General features: G+C 37.8%; 1 protein-coding gene across 2 annotated transcripts in view; it reads left to right on the top strand.

Moving 5' to 3' along the window:
- Positions 1-18,994, top strand: part of HIBCH (3-hydroxyisobutyryl-CoA hydrolase) — a 92,282-nt gene that overhangs the window by 16,927 nt on the left and 56,361 nt on the right. For both annotated transcript variants that reach the window (XM_081241912.1, XM_081241913.1), the window contains exons 3-6: positions 4,394-4,534; positions 5,116-5,200; positions 8,927-9,007; positions 13,310-13,362. In XM_081241912.1, coding sequence (XP_081098038.1) covers positions 4,394-4,534; positions 5,116-5,200; positions 8,927-9,007; positions 13,310-13,362 — 360 coding nt within the window. The remainder of the gene's footprint in view (positions 1-4,393; positions 4,535-5,115; positions 5,201-8,926; positions 9,008-13,309; positions 13,363-18,994) is intronic.

Here is an 18,994-nt window from a genome sequence, read left to right as displayed (position 1 = left end):
ATCCTCTGTTATATTAATATATAACCTCTTAATATATATTCAGAAAGCATGTTCATACTGCTGTCTCTGACTTTAATCCAGTACCACACGGCAGGCTTCATTCTAGCCTTCCCTTCTTGCTTGTCTCTAACTCTCCTCCTGACCAGTGAGAGCCTGGTTCTCACCACCCTCCATTACTTGTTTTTTTTTTTTTTTAATTTTTAAAATACAGTATGTACCTTTTTAAAAAAAAAATTATTTATTTTTGGCCGTGTTGGGTCTTCATTGCTGCGCGTGGGCTTTCTCTAGCTGCGGCGAGTGGGGGCTACTCTTTGTTGTGGTGCATGGGCTTCTCATTGTGGTGGCTTCTCGTTGTGGAGCACGGGGTTCTAGGTGCATGGGCTTCGGTAGTTGCAGCACACGGGCTCAGTAGTTGCGGCATGTGGGCCCTAGAGGGCATGGGCTTAAGTAGTTGCGGAGCGTGGGCTCAGTAGTTGTGGTGCGTGGGCTCTAGGGTGCACAGGCTTCAGTAGTTGTGGCACGCGGGCATCAGTAGCTGTGGCTCGTGGGCTCTAGACCACAGGCTCAGTAGTTGTGGCGCACAGGCTTAGTTGCTCCGCAGCATGTGGGATCTTCCCAGACCAGGGCTCGAACCTGTGCCCCTGCATTGGCAGGCGGATTCTTAACCACTAGACCACCAGGGAAGTCCCCATTACTTGCTTAACCTCAGTATACACGCAAAGCAGTTTTGAACAAATTTACTAACTAGAGCATAGGTTGACATACAGGGTTTTTTATATATTTCCTTACAGCTTGCAGTCAAATGACTGTTTTCTAAAGTTACTTAGGTCAGCTTTCCTGCCACCATCCTCAGGATCTCACTTCAGTGTGCTTGTCATACGTGTGTGGTTTGGTTACATTTATTTGCCACAGTCTACATTCCATGTTGGAATCCCCTGACACTGGGTGATTTTTAAAATATAAATATAGTTTGTATACATTCAAGTTCACTCTCTGTACATTTCTTTGGGTTTTGACAGATGCATAAATCATGCATTCATCACCCAAAGTCCATGCAGAACAGCCCCATCCCCCTAAAACTTCTGCTGTACTTCCCCTCTGTAGGCAGTCACTTCTCCCGCTCCCCATCACTGACCTGTGTTATGCCCCTATAGTTTTGTTTTCTACAGAACATCATATGAATGGAATCACACAATATATAGGCTTTTGCGTCTGCATTCTTTCACTTGGCAAAACGCATTTAAGATTCATCTGTGTTGTTGCATGAACTGATAACGTAGTCCTTCTTATCACTGAATAGTATTCCATTGTTTGGATATACCACAGTTTGTTTATTCATTTCCCTGTTGAAGAGCATCTTGGTTGCCTTCAGGTTTTAGTGAGTAAGAATAAAACTGCTACACCTGTTTGTGTACAGGTTTTTGTGTGAACATAAGTTTTTAATTCATTTGGGTAAATATCTAGGGCTATGATAGCTGGGTTTTATGGTAAGTCCATGTGTAACTTTATACAAGTTTGCCAAATTATCTTCTATAGTGGCTGTACCATTTTTCAATTCCACCAACAATGAACAAGTGTTCCTATTGTTCTGCATCCCTGGCAACACGTTATTGTCTGTTTTTGGATTTTAGCCATTTTAATATGTGTGTAGTGGTAGCTCATTGTGGTTTTAATTTGCATTTTCCTAATGAGAAATGATGTTGAGCATTTCATGTTTTTTTTTGCCATCCCTGTATTTTCCTTGAAGCTCTTCAGATTTTTTTTGCCCATTTTAATATCGGGTTGTTTGCTTTCTTATTGAGTTTTAAGAGTTTTTTATACAGTTGACCTTTGAGCAAGGTGGGGGTTAGGGTCACTGATTCTCTGTGCAGTCGAAAAATCCAAGTATAATTTTACAGTCAGCCCTCTACAACCGAGGTTCCTTCTCTGCACCTGTGGATTCAACCAGCTGGGGATCATGTAGTACTATAGTATTTACTATTGAAAAACATTTGAGTGTAAGTGGAGCTGCACAGTTCAAATCCGTGTTGTTCAAGGGTCAGCTGTATATTTTGTATGCAAATTCTTTATCAGATATGTGATAGACAAGTATTTTCTTCTAATTTTGGGTTGTCTTTTTGTTCACTTTATCTTTTGCAGAGCAGAAGTTTTAAATTTGATGAAATTCAGTTTATCAATGTTTTCTTTTGTGGATCATGCTTTTGGTGTTGTATCCCATTAGTCCTTAATGTTTGGAAGGCACTGTGAACCAGAGTCCAGGGGTGTGGCCCTCATAAGTGTTCCTGTCCCTTCTCTGGGGGTGGGCTGCCTTTTTCCCCCCTTTTCCTTTGTCGCCTGTTCCTTTTACCCAGCTGTGATTGGTAAACACTAAGGTCAGTAGGCTATGGTTTTGAAGTGCTTCTCCCTTGGGATTAAGGGTCTTATTTTATAGGCCCCCATCCCATTTCCCCACTGTGATGGGCCTCCACCAGAACCCTGGGCTACCAGCTTTGAAGGCTCTCTCTCCCTTGAAGATTTAGCCTTTTGTTCTGTGTGGAAGATGAGGGGAAAGGATTTAGTTGTGCCTGCTGTTTCCCTCCCCCAGCCAGCACCACACGGGGGAGCTTTCTCCAGTCTTCCCTGGGAGAACCTGCTTGGGTTCCAGGAGGAAAAGCCAGCAAGAATGGGAGCTCCCCCCGTGACTGTGACACCTGCCACCCCCGGGAGCTCCATACTATCACACTTGCCCACACTTGACCTCTAGCAAGTCATTAAAAATTCTAGTTAATCTTCCTTAGGGCTTCTGCCTGAGCTAAGCAAATATACTGGTCCTGCATCTCCCTGAAGGCACCTGTCTCTCCAGATTTTATTACGGGGCTGTTTGCCCTGTGACCTCCTGTCTCTGACTGAGTTCACCAAAGCCATTAATTTTCAGTCTGTTCACCTTTTTTTCTTGTTACAAGGTCAGGAGACGCATCTTTTCAGCTCTCAACATCTCTGAGCTGAAACCAAATAATAGAGATTTAAAGGATTGTCTCTGATATTAGGTGATAATTTATGTAAAGTTGTTCAGTGGAAACAGTCATGAAACTTTTTTTGTTTTTTTTTTGGGGGGGGTGCTGGCAAATCTGACTTGGTTCAAGCAAAAAAGAAATTTAGTATGGAGAGAGATGAAAGTTTATGAATACTTGTGTGTAACATGTTTGTATAATATGAAATCTGTTTTACTTTAAAATTTAGAATGATGTAGGTATCTGAAAAGTACAGCTTTTTAGTCTATCATCTGACTTTTCATATGAGTAAGGGTTTAATCAAGGAAGTAGAACCACTGAGTATTGAAGGGGAGCAAAATAAGCCACTCCAAAATGTGCCACTTGCCTCACTCACCATGGTGCATGAGGCCCTAAGAACTGTATAGACAATTTCTTCACAAGTATATGCTTTCGTAAGCTCATTCTATAATCTGGCCTTAAACTACTTGTTCTGCCTACTTTCCTATCACTCATTTTCTCAATCAGCCTTTATTCCACTCATGTTTAACATCTTAATATTTCCAAATATTCGCTGTTCATGTTTTAGAATGTGTTACTCTCCAGGATTTTCACCCCTCTTTTTCTTGGCATATATCAAGGCCTAGCTCAAATATCACCTTTTTTCCCCCAAGTTGTTGGTAACTACTGTAGTCAGAATTATTTGCCCTCTCTATTCATCTTTGATTTCCAAGTACCTAACATATTGCTTGGTATACAGTAATAAAGATTTAAGAGTATTTCATAGTCCAAGAAATTCTAGGACTGGGCTCTATTTTATTTTTATTTTTTTAGAAACAAATTTTTTAATTAATTAATTAATTAATTTTTGGCTGTGTTGGGTCTTCGTTGCTGTGCAAGGGCCTTCTCTAGTTGTAGCGAGCGGGGCCTACTCTTCGTTGCGGTGTGCGGGCTTCTCATTGCGGTGGCTTCACTTGTAGAAGAGCATGGGTTATAGGCACGCCCGGGCTTCAGGAGTTGTGGCACACAGGCTCAGTAGTTGTGGCATACAGGCTTAGTTGCTCCGTGGCATGTGGGATCTTCCCAGACCAGGGATCGAACCCATGTCCCCTGCATTGGCAGATGGATTCTGAACCACTGTGCCACCAGGGAGGTCCCATGGACTGGGTTCTATTTTAAATCAGTTGACTAAATTCACTCAGAAATAAAAATTAAGAGATTTAAGAGGTATATGTAGTTTGCTTTGGAATTGTCTATCTAGAATCCAAATAACTTTAGAAAACTTTGTCAGATGTACTGAGTTATCCATTCGATTAGCTAACCTTAACATTGTGTGAAAGATTTGCATTTAATGTATGTTTTGATGTTGACTTGTGACAAAAACTTAATGAGTTTTATCCTAAAGTTATTCTTTGTTTACACAGAGAATGTCTAAGCACACAGATGCAGCAGCAGAAGTCCTATTGGAAAGAAAAGGTTGTGCAGGAGTGATAACACTAAACAGACCAAAGTTCCTAAATGCACTGAATCTTAGTATGATTCGGCAGATTTATCCACAGCTAAAGGTTTGTAATTTTCTTAAAGCAATCATATGGATCCTTCTGAAAGTATATCCTTAGAGAATATTTCTGATATTCTCTTCCATAGAATCACTTGACTGTCTGGGATCAGTGCCCAAGCCCCATGGCTTCTAGAGTCCTCAGCGCTTTCCTAAGTGGTTTTCCTGGAGCACCCCTACTGACAGGGAGTTCATTGCCCCAGAAGACAGCCTCTTCCACTTTCACAAGGCTCCAAGTTTCTTCTTGTGTTCTGCCCCTCTTTATTTTATTTTTCCAACCTGATGATATATTAGGCCTGTATTTTTTCACCTTGGTCTCAGAGTTGTCGTGGCAAAGATTTCAGTTGCCATCATCAAACTTGGATGATAAAATGCACTCATCTAGCAACTTTGTTGGGATAGCCTCTAATTTATGTCAGAAAAGAAAATAAGTTGGGATCCATTCTTCTGGATATGTTTTATAAAGCCTATGCTTTGTATATATCCACATATGTCTGTATATACCCATGTGTTTATGTGCATATGGATGTATCATTAAGGAGTTTGTATTATGATATGCTTATACCTTCTTCTTTTACATTTGGATAGAAGTGGGAACAAGATCCAGAAACTTTCCTGATCATCATAAAGGGAGCTGGTGGAAAGGCTTTCTGTGCTGGAGGTGATATCAGAGGTAAAAACTTTTTTCCCTTCTCATCTAAATGCTTTTTTCCCCCAATAAAACTGATAAGGTATTAGCAAATTTTTGTGGTACTTTGTAATTTGCTTTACTTTCTAGAATTGTTTTTTGTTAAACAGTTAATACATTTTTAGTGTGGTTAACTTAGAAAAAGAAAACATTTAAAGACTTACCTCTTGTAGTTAATAGAAAAATGAGAATAGCAGCTGTTTTTTTTTTTTTTAACTACATACGTGCCCTTCAGGTATCTTGTCTCTTTCCCTGAATCATCCTGAACAAAATGTCCAGTTATGGTATGTGATTCTGCTTTTTATTTTAGAATAGCTGTTATTAAGCAATTCAGTTTATCACATAAGCCTGACAGCCTGGCCATGTTGAGTGACTTGCCATTCTCCAAACATGACATGCTCTCACATATTTCCATGACTTTGTGCTTTCCCATTGTTCATGATCCCAAAGCAAGAATGCACTTAATTGTAGTATTTATCCTATTATATTATCAATATTTTTTTTGTGTGTTTAAATTAACATGCTGAGATAAATAGAAAGGTTAATTCTCCTTATCTTTCTAGTTATTTAGGTCAATCTGTACATATTTAACTATTAAAGACAAAAGAGAGTAGAAATGTTATTACCACTGGTTGTCAGTATTTTATATATACTGAAAACATTTTGAGTTTTATTTCTTATGGAATTGGTAGGTTCCTGGGATGGTGTTTTTCTTTGTGTTTTATTTTTTTATATTTTTTGTATTGTGTTAAGATGATAATGTTCAGGTTGATCTATTTACCATATTTATAATCTTATGTAAACCATTACATTTGAAATAGGAAGAAACAAGCTTGATTCAGGACACAATTTCAAATATCTATTAAATTTAAAATAACTGAGTCTTAAAATTTCACTTTAAAATTTTCAGTTGCTTCGACTGACTGGTTAACGGAATCGTTTTTGAATTTGTTTTGCCCACTACTTAAATATTCTTAAAACATTGTTTTTCAGCCTGGAATTCATCTTTCCTCAAGAGCTGGGCTTTTAATCTTGTCAGTTTACAGATGGGCAGAGCCTTATGTATTGATTTTAGCTTCTTCTGACTGTGAGCTATTTTTGCATATAGGCCTAACTTTACATTGCTGTTTGGAAATACCGTTAAAAATTCTAGAATTATTCTAGTTCACATGTATAAGCAACAGATTTCAATTCTACGCAATTTAGTTTCTTTTAAACATCATAGTCCAAGACAGTAAGTGGGCACTCTGAAAAATAAAATTTTTTTTGTAATTTATTTATTTTATTTTTGGCTGTCTTGGGTCTTCAGTGCTGCCCACGGACTTTCTCTAGTTGTGGTGAGCGGGGGGCTACTCTTCGTTGCAGTGCGTGGGCTCCTCATTGTGGTGGCTTCCCTTGTTGCAGAGTACAGGCTCTAGGCTCACGGGCTTCAGTAATTGTGGCTCACGGGCTCTATAGCGCAGGCTCAGTAGTTGTGGCACATGGGATTACCTGCTCTGAGGCATGTGGTATCTTCTTAGACCAGGGCCCAAACCCATGTCCCCTTCATTGCCAGGTGGATTCCCAACCACTGTGCCACCAGGGAAGCCCTGACAAACAAATTTTAAATGATGTTACTAAACATTTAATTTATATAGAACTGATTGGTTAGAATAAGATTGGAAGGAAATCTCAGAAGATTTCTGAGGTGAAAGAGCTTTATTCCACAGGCAATGCAATTTACACTCTTTTTCATTTAGTATTGGGGAGAAATGATGAAAGATAATAAATAGATGAGGGTTTTAGGGGTTTTATTGATGAAAGCCTCAGAATGACAAAACTAGATATCAAACCTTTTTTTATTTTTAAAATATTTATTTATTTATTTATTTGGCCACCCCATGTGGCTTGCAGGATCTTAGTTCCCCAACCAGGGCCTGAACCTGGGCCACGGCAGTGAAAGCACTGAGTCCTAACCACCAGACCACCTGGGAATTCCCCAAACCTTTTTTTTTTAAAAAACCAAGAAAAAAAAGTCAATATTTGGTTGGAACATTTTGAAGGAAGCTGTATCAGAGTTCTGAAGTTAGTCTAAAAATCTATTAATAGTCAACAATTTTTTTTTTTTTTTTTTTTTTTTTTTTTTTTTTTTTTTTTTTTTTTTTTGCGGTATGCGGGCCTCTCACTGTCGTGGCCTCTCCCGCTGCGGAGCACAGGCTCCGGACGCGCAGGCCCAGCGGCCATGGCTCACGGGCCCAGCCGCTCCGCGGCATATGGGATCCTCCCAGACCGGGGCACGAACCCGTATCCCCTGCATCCGCAGGCGGACTCTCAACCACTGCGCCACCAGGGAGGCCCTATAGTCAACAATTTTTATGTAACTCTTTCCCATAAAAGAAGTAAATGTATATATTATATTTAATTTGTATTTTAGTAGGTAATTCTCATAGGACTTAGACAGGAAAAGCATATGAGCTTGAAGTGTATGGAAGAGAGGTTTGATGGTGGTTTTGACATTGACTATAGTAGCAGTGTAGTAGATTGGACTATGGAACTCTGGATAATAGAAACTTGCAATAGAAATGAATCCATTTGATTGTTATATATTATTAAGATACTTACTGAGCACCTGCTTATTAAGACAGGCATTTGTATGCTGTAGCAATATCTTTGAGAGGTTATATTTCCATTGATATTAATAAATAAGGATATTACTATGTCATTTACCTTCTTAGCCTCACCTTTTACCATTCTCCTTTAGTCTTTTAAAACTACTTATTTCTTGATTTTATTCTTTCTTGCCTGTGTGCCTTTGTAGGTACTCCTTTTTCTACTCAGAACTTTTCACTTTTCAGAACTTTTCATTTTTAGGAAATCCTTACCTGTTGTTCATATTTGGCTCAGAGTTCTCTCTTCTGGGAAGCCTTCTTTTATTTTTTTAAAAAATTACTTTTTTGGGGGGTGCATCATGTGCCATGCAGGATCTTAGTCCCTGACCAGAGATCGAACCTGTGGCCCCTGCAGTGGAAGCATAGAGTCCTAACCACTGGACTGCCAGGGAAGTCCCTGGGAAGGCTTCTTTTAATTACATCTCTTATGCTCATATTCCCACGGCACCCCAACCTTAGAGTGGGCATGACACAAGGAGTGTAGCTCAGTAGTCTGTCTTACTAGTCTGAACTCCAGGGCAGCCGTCTTATATTGCTGTCTTGTTATCTACAGCACTGAAAACAGTGCGTGGTACCTGGTAGATGCTCAGCAAATGTTCCATGGTGAAATGAATGTGGCAGAAGTATTTAACTAGATGGAATATATACTGTGTGTGTGTGCATGCACATGTGCATATATTTCTTTGTGTGTATATGTATAATGTACTTTGTGTTAAGATATATTACCAAAGGAAACATGTATCCAGCAAACATTCGTTTAGGTGCTACAGAAAATAGTCAAAAGAAAATGCATTTTGTACCAATATATAACTTATAATTTAAGTATAACACTTTGTAAGAAGTTCTGAATAAGAATTTTTGCCTTGAAGTTTTGACATTGGACTATGGATTTGGGGCTAACTATAGTGTGTCCGTGGCATGGGTGACTTCAGAACCTTAACAAACCATTCTAGACTTTCCCCCTGGTACTTACTATCACATTATTTAAAATTTTTCTATTTGACTATATTGACTGGAAAACACTTTCTTTGATTTGTAATCCTTTTTTCTTTTTTTATTGTAGTGATCTCAGAAGCTAGAAAGGCAAATCAGAAGGTAGCTCAAGATTTCTTCAGAGAAGAATATATGCTGAACAATGCTATTGGTATGTGTGCTCTGCTGAGAGCTTTGAAAATTGAATCAAGACATAAGCTGCACAGTATGAATTGTTAAAATGTAATCAACAGACACTCTTGTTTAATCTTTTATATACTTTGTGCCAGGAATAAACTTGATTAAAGTAGTCTGACTGCTCATTCCAGAACAATTCATACTTGATTATTAAATAGGGTATACTTAACTACTATTTGCCATATAATCAATATGGAAACATGGATTCTGATCATATGGTTGGCTTTCTTGGAAAACAAAAAACTTGGGTGCCAGTTTTCTCTATAAAATGAAGTGTCATTTCTGAATTCTTGAGGAACTCTGGGATGAAATTTCTTTATAGTCATCATTCCAGATTTCGCTGGAAGTGACACAGTAGTTACATTTATCAGGCATGTGTTTCAAATGTTAAATTACAGGGAATAATATAATAAATACTTGTGTACCCACCAGCCCAGAATGAATAGACCACTACATTTTATTTTTGCTTGATGTTTTGAAATTTATTTAAATTAAATAGAATACTATGAGTTTTTAAATTACTGTTCAGTCTACTTCATTGCTTGCTTCAGTGCCATTTCTTTCTCTCTCCAGAAGCAACCAGTATCCCTCCTCAGAAGCAACCATTGTCATTAGTTTTTAGCACATCCAGTTAGACTGTACCTTATATTTTTACTACATATTTATGAACAAAAGTAGTATTACTTTGTGTTTTTGAAATTCACATAAGTACTTTCTTACTGTGTATACCATTCCATAAGTTTTTAATAACATGGAATGTAACTGTTCTTATATTATTCACTTACCCCATATTACTTAATCTGTTCTATATTAGTGGTTATTTTAGATTATTTCAGCTTTTTACTAATACAGATTGTTACACCCTTATATGTACACCCTTAGTGCCCATGTGCAAAAATTTCTAGAAATAATAGAAGTCAAATGGATGGATCATAGAGTTTACGTATCTTCAGTGTGTTTCCAAATTCTTCTCTAAAGTATAAGACTTTATTTTCTACATGTCCTTTCTATCATTTTTTGTTTTTAAACTTTGCATGCTTGATATCTTATTGTGGTTTTAATTTGTACTTCATTGGACGCAGGTAAAGTAGAAGGTGTTTATGTTAATCATTTAGATTTTCTTTTCAGTTTCATCCTTTGTTTATCTTTCTTTTGGATTGTCTTTTTCTTACTGATTTTATAGGTCTTTATGTATTCTGATCCTTCACTTTTGTAGATCATATATATTATAAATACACTTCTCTCAGTCTGCTATTTTATCTTTTGGTATATACAAGTTTTTGTTTGAGATGAAATGTATTCATTCTTTTCCTTTATGATTTCTGCTATTTGCATTTAAAAAACGCTTAATAACATGGAAGTTTTAAAGATGTTCTTTTATATTTTCTTTTAATAGTTTGTTTCTTTATACTCTAAGTCTTTAAAGTGCTTGGAATTTTTTTGCATGTGACATCATCTAACTTTTACCTTTCAGCTAGAAAGCCAGAAGTTGTAATGCCTTTGATTGAATAGTCCTTGTTTTCCTCACTGGTTTTAATGATACTTCTATCATATATCAAGTTCTTATATGTGACCAGGTCTGTTTCTGGGCAACTTTGTTCATTGGCCTATTTGTCTGTACATATGGTAAAACTACAGTGTCGAGATTATTATAGCTTTAAGATATGTCTCTCTCTGGTAGGACAAGTTACCCTTGTTTTCTTTCAAGATTTTCTTGGCTACTCTTGGACTTTTGATTTTTCAAATGAATTTTTTTTTGGTTTTTAAAAATTCAAATGAATTTAAAAATTATTTTGATATTTAATAAGCTTATGCAGTCATCGCCATTAATCAGTTTTAGAACATTTTCATCAGATTGACTTTCATGTCCTTTCATAATGTTTTATAATTTTCTCCATAAAGAAAAAAAAAGATTTTTAAAGTGTTATTTTTAGACAGCTTTTTTTTTGTTACTACATTTAATAGTAATTTTTCTTATTACATTTTCTAATTGACTATTTCTAGCATGTAGAAATGCTTTTGATTTTAGTATTTTGTTCTTAACATCCAGCAACCCTGCTGAAATTTATTATCAGTTCTAATGATGTTTCTTTAGGTTCTCTTGGCTTTTCTACATTGGTAATTCTACCATCTACGCATAATTTTTTTCATCTCTTTCCAGTCTGTATACTTATGACTTTTCTTGTTATATTTTGGCTAGGACCTCTATTATAATGCTGAATGATTGTGGTGTTGTCTTATTTCTGATGTCCATGGGAAAGCTTTTAAAATTTCATTCTTTAGTATATAATCATTTTATAGACACTTTTTACCAAGTTACAGATGTTACTTCTATTCCAAATTTGTTAGGGGTATTTTCTTTTGTTTGTTCAGTTGTCGTGGTCCAGTGCCTGAGCATCCACTTTTCTGACTTTTTCTCTTCCTCTCATGGGCAGGAGCTTACTGAGTTTTAGGATCAGCAGATAGAGTTTTTCTAGCTATGTTTTACAAATCGTATAGCTCTTCCTACCGTGAGGCTTTATGCAGGTATTAACTCATAGCACGTTATGTGTGGCCCATGTTATTCCTGACTCAGAACAGATACACACACACACACACACACAGTCATAATCTTTGGCTGTAGCTTCCACACAGCTGTTAGCTTTGAGTTTATTTGTTTCTGGCACCTGAGGATTTCCCTTGTTTGGCTTTGAACTTGGATATACACTGAAAACAAAATTTTTTTCTAGAATTTTTGTCTTTGAGGTAGGAGTGGGGAGACGAGGCTGTTTCCCAGTTTAACTCAGTGAGCCACATTGAATGGAGAGCTCTCATTTCTTTGAGTCTATAATTCTACAGATCAGGTTTTACTTAGGATGTTTTATTCATTCTAAAAATTCATACCAGCGCTGTCCAATAGTACTTTCTGTAATGATAAAAGTATTCTGTTTCTGTGCTGTGCAATATGATCACTACTAGCCACACATGGCTAATGAGCACTTGAAATGGGGCTACTGTGATCAGTAAACTGAATTTTACCTTTGTTTAATAGTAATTAATTATAATCTAAATAACTACATTTGGCTATTGGCTACTATATTAGACAGTGCAGTTCTATACTAAATAAAAGGAGAGGGGAGAAAACCTCTAAGCAGTTTGAGAAGAGTTTAGTAAAATGTTAATATACAGAGAGAAAGCCTTCCAGATATAATTTCTATACATTGTAATGACATATTTTAGTCGTTAAGGAATTTGACAGATTCTGGCCTTGTGTTCCTGCATCAATTAGCTTCTGATATTTCATATCTAAAATATAGGTATCTGTAGCTGAAATGGGATATTTGTATGCATGTCCACTCCAATCAGTAGAGATATTTGTTTCCACTGTTTCTAGGGAATTATAGTTAAAAATTGAGGGCTGTGGAAGTCCTTGTGAATGTTAAATTAGAATTGTACTTCAGTGGCTCATTTGGCAGATTGGGAATATTTATAGAATTGCTAGATGGATCAAAACTGCACTTTTATATTGGTCTTTGGTAAGGAAGTTACATTGGCAACAAGCTGTAATAGAAGTACAGTGATTTATATTATGTTGTGCGCAACTTCCTCTTCAGAGGGAAAGGAACAGAGTAAAAGTTTACAGGATTTTTGAGCTGGAAGGAACTTCTGAGGCAAGTCTCATCATTTAATAGAGAGGGAAACTTATCTATATATTATATACATGATATACACATGTATGATAGGCATATATATGTATAACTTACATGCATATATGTGTATACACATATATATATATTGAATTGCCAGTATATAAGTATCTAATGCCAGTATATATATTAAATATAGTTGAATTGCCAGTTAATGACAAAGCTGAGACTAAAATTTGGGTCTTTTAACTCCCAGTCCTTGCTTTTTCCTGTATGCTGCACTTCTCTTTGTATCCAGATACTTCTTTAGATGTATAGAAGACAAATTATGTTCTTTAAAATACACCTGTGTTACATAAACATCAGTGGCTTATAAGGCAAATGTTGTTCTTCTCAATAGCTGAGTTATATAGGCTTTCATTTGTTTCAAATTGAGGTGTTGAGTTTTTCATAATAATGAATAGATAAGGATTGTGTATGGAGTGATGTTTTAAAAAGAACATATTTTATAAGCCATATGTTTAGTCTACTTTGATATTTCTTGCAAAAATTTCTTAGGGAAAATACTCAGAGTTCATGTAACATGTGATTTTTGGAAAAATAAAATGTATTTTCAGCATTATAACTAATTACAGCTCTGTTTCTTTTAGATTCTTGCCAGAAACCATATATTGCACTTATTCATGGAATTACAATGGGTGGGGTAAGTAGACTGTTTACTCTTATCATTGTTATGTGAGCTATATTAAAAATAAGTTAATTATTAAACAGAAGTGAGACAATGAACGTAATACAATAGAAGTTGAAACAAATCATGTTTGGAGCTTTGCAGGTTTGGGATATAATATTTGCTTCACCCCAAAAAATACGTTCTTAATTATGTTCTATGGTATTTCAGCTTCTTGAATTAGTAAGCTTTCTTAACTAACAAAATTGATTATTTTTTTTCTTATGTAGAGCCCTTTTTCTACTTATAAGTAAACTGATTGCTTTCAACAGCTTCAGGAAAGAAACTGGAATGTTGAGGGTTTTTTAGACTCTGAATAGTGGAGATGTGGTTCCTAAGTTATATCTACTGCACAAAATCTCACCTTAGTGAAAGTGTTTGGATATTTTTTGAAGTTCTCTGAAAGTGCATTTCTATCAGTTGACAAATCTTTGTAATAGCACAGATGCAAAAGAAATAAATTTTAGATTTCATTGGCTTTGAATAATTTTATAAGGAGTTGGAGAGAACATGAAATAATTACAGAAAAAGTGTTCTAATGTGTGGCACTGGCTACAACAAAAGACAAGCCTTTAAAGAAGTGAGAGGTCAGATAGGTCTTCATGGCAGGAAAAGGTAGGATTGAAGAAGGTAGAAGGAAGCTGAAGGGTGGAATTTCAAAGATTGAACTTGTTAAGTATTTCAAACATTTAGTCATTGGGAGATGTCCCCCTCTTTTTAGGAAAACCACACACTAGATGAAGTCTCTTGGGCACTTGGAATTGCTTAGATCTTTCTTTTTGAATTTGTTTTATTGAAGTATAGTTGATTTACAATATTGTGTTAATTTCTGCTATACAGCGAAGTGATTCAGTTATACATATATATACATTCTTTTTCATATTCTTTTCCCTTACAGTTTATGACAGGATATTGAATACAGTTCCCTGTGCTATACAGTAGGACCTTGTTGTTTATCCATTCTGCACATAATAGTTTGTATCTGTTAATCCCACACACCCTATCCATCAGAACTGCTTAGATCCTGCACGTCGTTTTGGGAAAGGGCTTCCATTAACCTGTCGTTAGGAGCAGGATCAAGGGCAGTCTATACCTCTCAGCTTGTGGCAGGTACTGAGCGTGAGTTGATTGTGCTCTCTTTGTCAATGAAGTGCTAAGATGGGAAAAATAAGAGCTCCCTGAAAAAATTCTGCAGAACAAAAGGAAGGAACATAATCTGAAGCTTTGAAGGAAGAGCCCCCTGTGAATGTGAAAGGAACCAGAAAAAAATGAAAACAAACAAAAAAACACTGGGCATGCTTAATAACATGTAAAATGATGTGGCTCCAATGAAATAGGAAAGACAGCCATAAGCAGACAACAAGCTTAGATGAAAGAGCAGCAGGTTACAAGGGGGAACAGGCAACATAGGAAGGATGACTGGAAACTAAAATGCAATAGCAGAACCTGACATTCCACTTTGAAGGTCATAGATAAGAAGGAGTTGAATTTCATATTACAGATAATGAACTTGTGTCTGTGGAGGACAAACTTGAGAAGCTCTCACCAAAAAAGGACAAGGATAAAAATGATGAGAACAGGGGCTTCCCTGGTGGCGCAGTGGTTGAGAGTCCTCCTGCCGAGGCAGGGGACATGGGTTCGTGCCCCGGTCTGGGAAGATCCCACATGCCGCAGAGCGGCTGGGCCCATGAGCCATGGCCGCTGAGCCTGTGCGTCCAGAGCCTGTGCTCCGCAACGGGAGAGGCCACAGCAGTGAGAGGCCCGCGTACCACAAAAAAAAAAAAAAAAAAAAAAAAGATGAGAACAAACATTAGTCAAACTCTAAGGGTGGAGCCCAGTAGTATGTGTTTTAATAAGTCCTCCAAGTGATTGAGTCATGTTAAGTGGGAACTAGTGCCCAAGACATCGATTGTATGTAATGAATTAACTGCATTCATATTTCTGCCCTGTGATTCTAGAATGGTACCAGTTATATACCATGCTTGGAAAAACTGAGAAAATAGTTAAGTCTTTTGCAGTGATCTCTGATTCAGAGGAGGAACCCCTCAGTGAGAAAGGTTCTTTTATATTACATATTGTCAGCCCTGCCCCTAAAAAAAAAAAAAAAACCTATGTGTCTTTTCTTCTGTCAGGTCTGCCACCTACAATGCCCCATATGTACTCTACATCTAATTCATCTTTAAAGACTGAAAGTTCTACCCTATATTTTTTTAACAGTCTTAAATACCACTATGATTAGATGTGATTTTTTTTTCCTTCATTGACTCAGTGCATTCAATCGTTACTCCAAATGTGGCATTTATTCTTTTTCTTCTTTTTTTTTTTTTTTTGCGGTACGCGGGCCTCTCACTGTTGTGGCCTCTCCCGTTGCGGAGCACAGGCTTCGGACGCGCAGGCCTAGCGGCCATGGTTCACGGGCCCAGCCGCTCCGCGGCATGTGGAATCTTCCCGGACCAGGGCACGAACCCGTGTCCTCTGCATCGGTAGGCGAACTGTCAACCACTGCGCCACCAGGGAAGCCTGGCATTTATTCTTTATTGTCAGTTATTATGAAATATGCCCAAGTATATTAGATGGTCTATAAAGGTGAGGACTACTTTTTTTTTTTAGCATGCTCATAACAACTAGGGAATGCACAGTATATATTTAATAAATTGTTTATTTAAAAAATTCTGCTTTAAAAAACATCTTTGTAGACTTTGAAAGAGTAAAATTTACAGACTGGAAGTGAATCAGTTCTTCTTTCTTGTAATGGGATTTTATATGTATCTTGGTTTTTTTTTTTTTTTAATTAATTTATTTATTTTTATATTTATTTTTGGCTGTGTTGAGTCCTCGTTTCTGCGCCAGGGCTTTCTCTAGTTGTGGCAATTGGGGGCCACTCTTCATCGCGGTGCGCGGGCCCCTCACTACCGCGGCCTCTCTTGTTGCGGAGCACAGGCTCCAGACGCGCAGGCTCAGCAGTTGTGGCTCACGGGCCCAGTTGCTCCGCGGCATGTGGGATCCTCCCAGACCAGGGCTCGAACCTGCGTCCCCTGCATTGGCAGGCAGACTCTCAACCACTGCGCCACCAGGGAAGCCCTGTATCTTGGTTTTGAAGGCTAACTTTTCATGTCTCATTTACAAACGTTGCTTAATATAAGACTCAGTGAACTCTAGCTTTTGAAAATGTAATCCTCTAGATCTTTGGCTCTCAACCTTGGCTGCATTTTAGAATCACTTGAGAATCTTTCAGAAGTCCTGGTGCCCAGGCTTTACTTACCTCCTGAACCATTAATCACATATTGGAGCAGGACTCGGGTATTTTTAAAGCTCCCTTATAATCCCAATGTGAAACTAAGGTTAGGAACTGCTGAACTACTAGCGATTCCCAACTAGTGTGTAGTTCAGTGTTAGCTGTGGACCTTTTTCAAAAAGGCAGTGGTTCTCACAGGTTAGCTCATATCAAAATCCAAGGGCTGGAAGGCAGTGGTTCTCACAGGTTAGTTTGTATCAGAATCCAAGAGCTTGTTAAAAGGCAGACTTGGGACTTCCCTGGTGGTGCAGTGGTTAAGAATCCGCTTGCTAATGCTGGGGACACGGGTTTGATCCCTGGTCCGGGAAGATCCCACGTGCCGCAGAGCAACTAAGCCCGTGCGCCACAACTATGGAGCCTGCTCTCTAGAGCCCACGTGCTGCAACTACTGAAGCCTGTGTGCTCTACGGCTCACGTGCCACAACTGCTGAGCCCACGTGCTGCAACTACTGAAGCCCGTGTGCCTAGAACCCATGCTCCACAACAAGAGAAGACACTTCAATGAGAACCCCGCACACCACAATGAAGAGTAGCTCTCACTCGCTGCAACTAGAGAAAGCCCGCGCGCAGCAACAAAGACACAAAGCAGCCCAAAATAAAATATTATAAAAAAAATAAATAAATAAAGATGGACTTAAAAAAAAAAAAAAGGCTGACTCCTCTCACCCCCCCAGTTCCAGTTTAGTCAGTTTGAAGTGTGGCCTAAGAATTTGCATTTCTAAAAGTTCCCAGTTGATGTCGATGATGCTCGTGATAGTGGGGGTGCCTCACTTTAGGAACCACTGCCATAAGGTGTTGAGAACTTGCAGTTTGTTAATTCAAAAGGACTTTATTTTCAGAATTTTTAGTAGAATTTTAGTATTATAGGTAATTGTTTTATGGATACATTTTAAATCCTAATATAAAAGTATGAGACTAAGATAGGGCAAATATAGCTTATGAAAAGGTAGCCAAATAGTTTTGTCTCTCTTTATCTTGATTCTGATCAATGAATTGTTTCTTATAAGAAAGAATTATAAGAAAACTTGAACAATCCAAAAGATGGTGCCATAGAGCTTGATTTTTATGTAATTTTATTTTTTCTTTTTTACTATAGAAAAAAATATTTTTCCAGCAATGAAAATGACAGTTTTACTGTCTCTTGTTGTGTACCATGAAGAGTAACACAGCACTTTGTAGAGGGGATGACTAAATTCTATTATGTTTCAGATTTCAGAAATTCAAATGTTTACTTGATATTTTGATATACAGTAAAATAAAAATGTTTCTGAGTGGTTCTCCACTTGGTTAATTAAAAGTATGTAAGATTATGTCATTACGATGTTTTTGAAAGAGATGAAAAATTATTTGAATAGCAATTTGAAAGAATAATTCATTGTTTCCTAAGAAGGAAGAATTTTAGTTTCCTTTACCCTTTATTTTAGAAATCTAGTCATATTTTCTCAAGTTAATATATAACAGAAAGGCAAATTTGCTTTAAAAGTTAAAATTAATTTTAAGTAGATACAGAACAGAAAAAAATCTTATTTTTATTCTGTATGTGTAGTACTGCCTACATTTCCCTCCCAACTGAATTGGATTTTAAAAACTTTTAAGTTTCTTTCCTTTTCCTTCTTCCCTTTCTTTGTCCTTTCCTCTCTCCCTTCCTCCCTTTTCTCTTCCCACCAATGCATTTTACAGTAGAAACAAAATTAGCTCCCCCAAGCCAACTCAGAATATGTTTACAATATGGTATTGTTTTTGTGTTTCTCTTTTTTTTTTTTTTTTTTCTTTTTTTTGTGGTACGTGGGTCTCTCACTGTTGTGGCCTCTCCCGTTGCGGAGCACAGGCTCCGGACGCGCAGGCTCAGCGGCCATGGCTCACGGGCCCAGCCGCTCCGCAGCATGTGGGATCCTCCTGGACCGGGGCACGAACCCGTGTCCCCTGCATTGGCAGGCGGACTCTCAACCACTGCGCCACCAGGGAAGCCCAAAATGTGTATTCTGCTTTTGTTGGGAGGAGTGTTTTGTTGTTGTTGTTGTTGTTTTTTGGTTTTTTTTTTGCCGTACGCGGGCCTCTCACTGTCGTGGCCTCTTCCGTTGTGGAGCACAGGCTCCGGACACGCAGGCTCAGTGGCCATGGCTCACGGGGCCAGCTGCTCCGCGGCATGTGGGATCTTCCCGGACCGGGGCACGAACCCATGTCCCCTGCATCGGCAGGCAGACTCTCAACCACTGCACCACAAGGGAAACCCTGTGTTTCTCAAAGTGTCCTAAAAATGCTGCAAGCAAAAGGGTTTTGTGATCAATGTAATGGAAAATTAAAAGTTTTAAG

The sequence above is a fragment of the Mesoplodon bidens genome (assembly GCF_964165515.1).
Source record: "Mesoplodon bidens genome assembly, chromosome: 8".
Taxonomy (NCBI): Eukaryota; Metazoa; Chordata; class Mammalia; order Artiodactyla; family Ziphiidae; genus Mesoplodon; species Mesoplodon bidens.
Note: the sequence above shows the minus strand (reverse complement) of the source record. Positions and strands in the feature narration are given on the sequence as shown.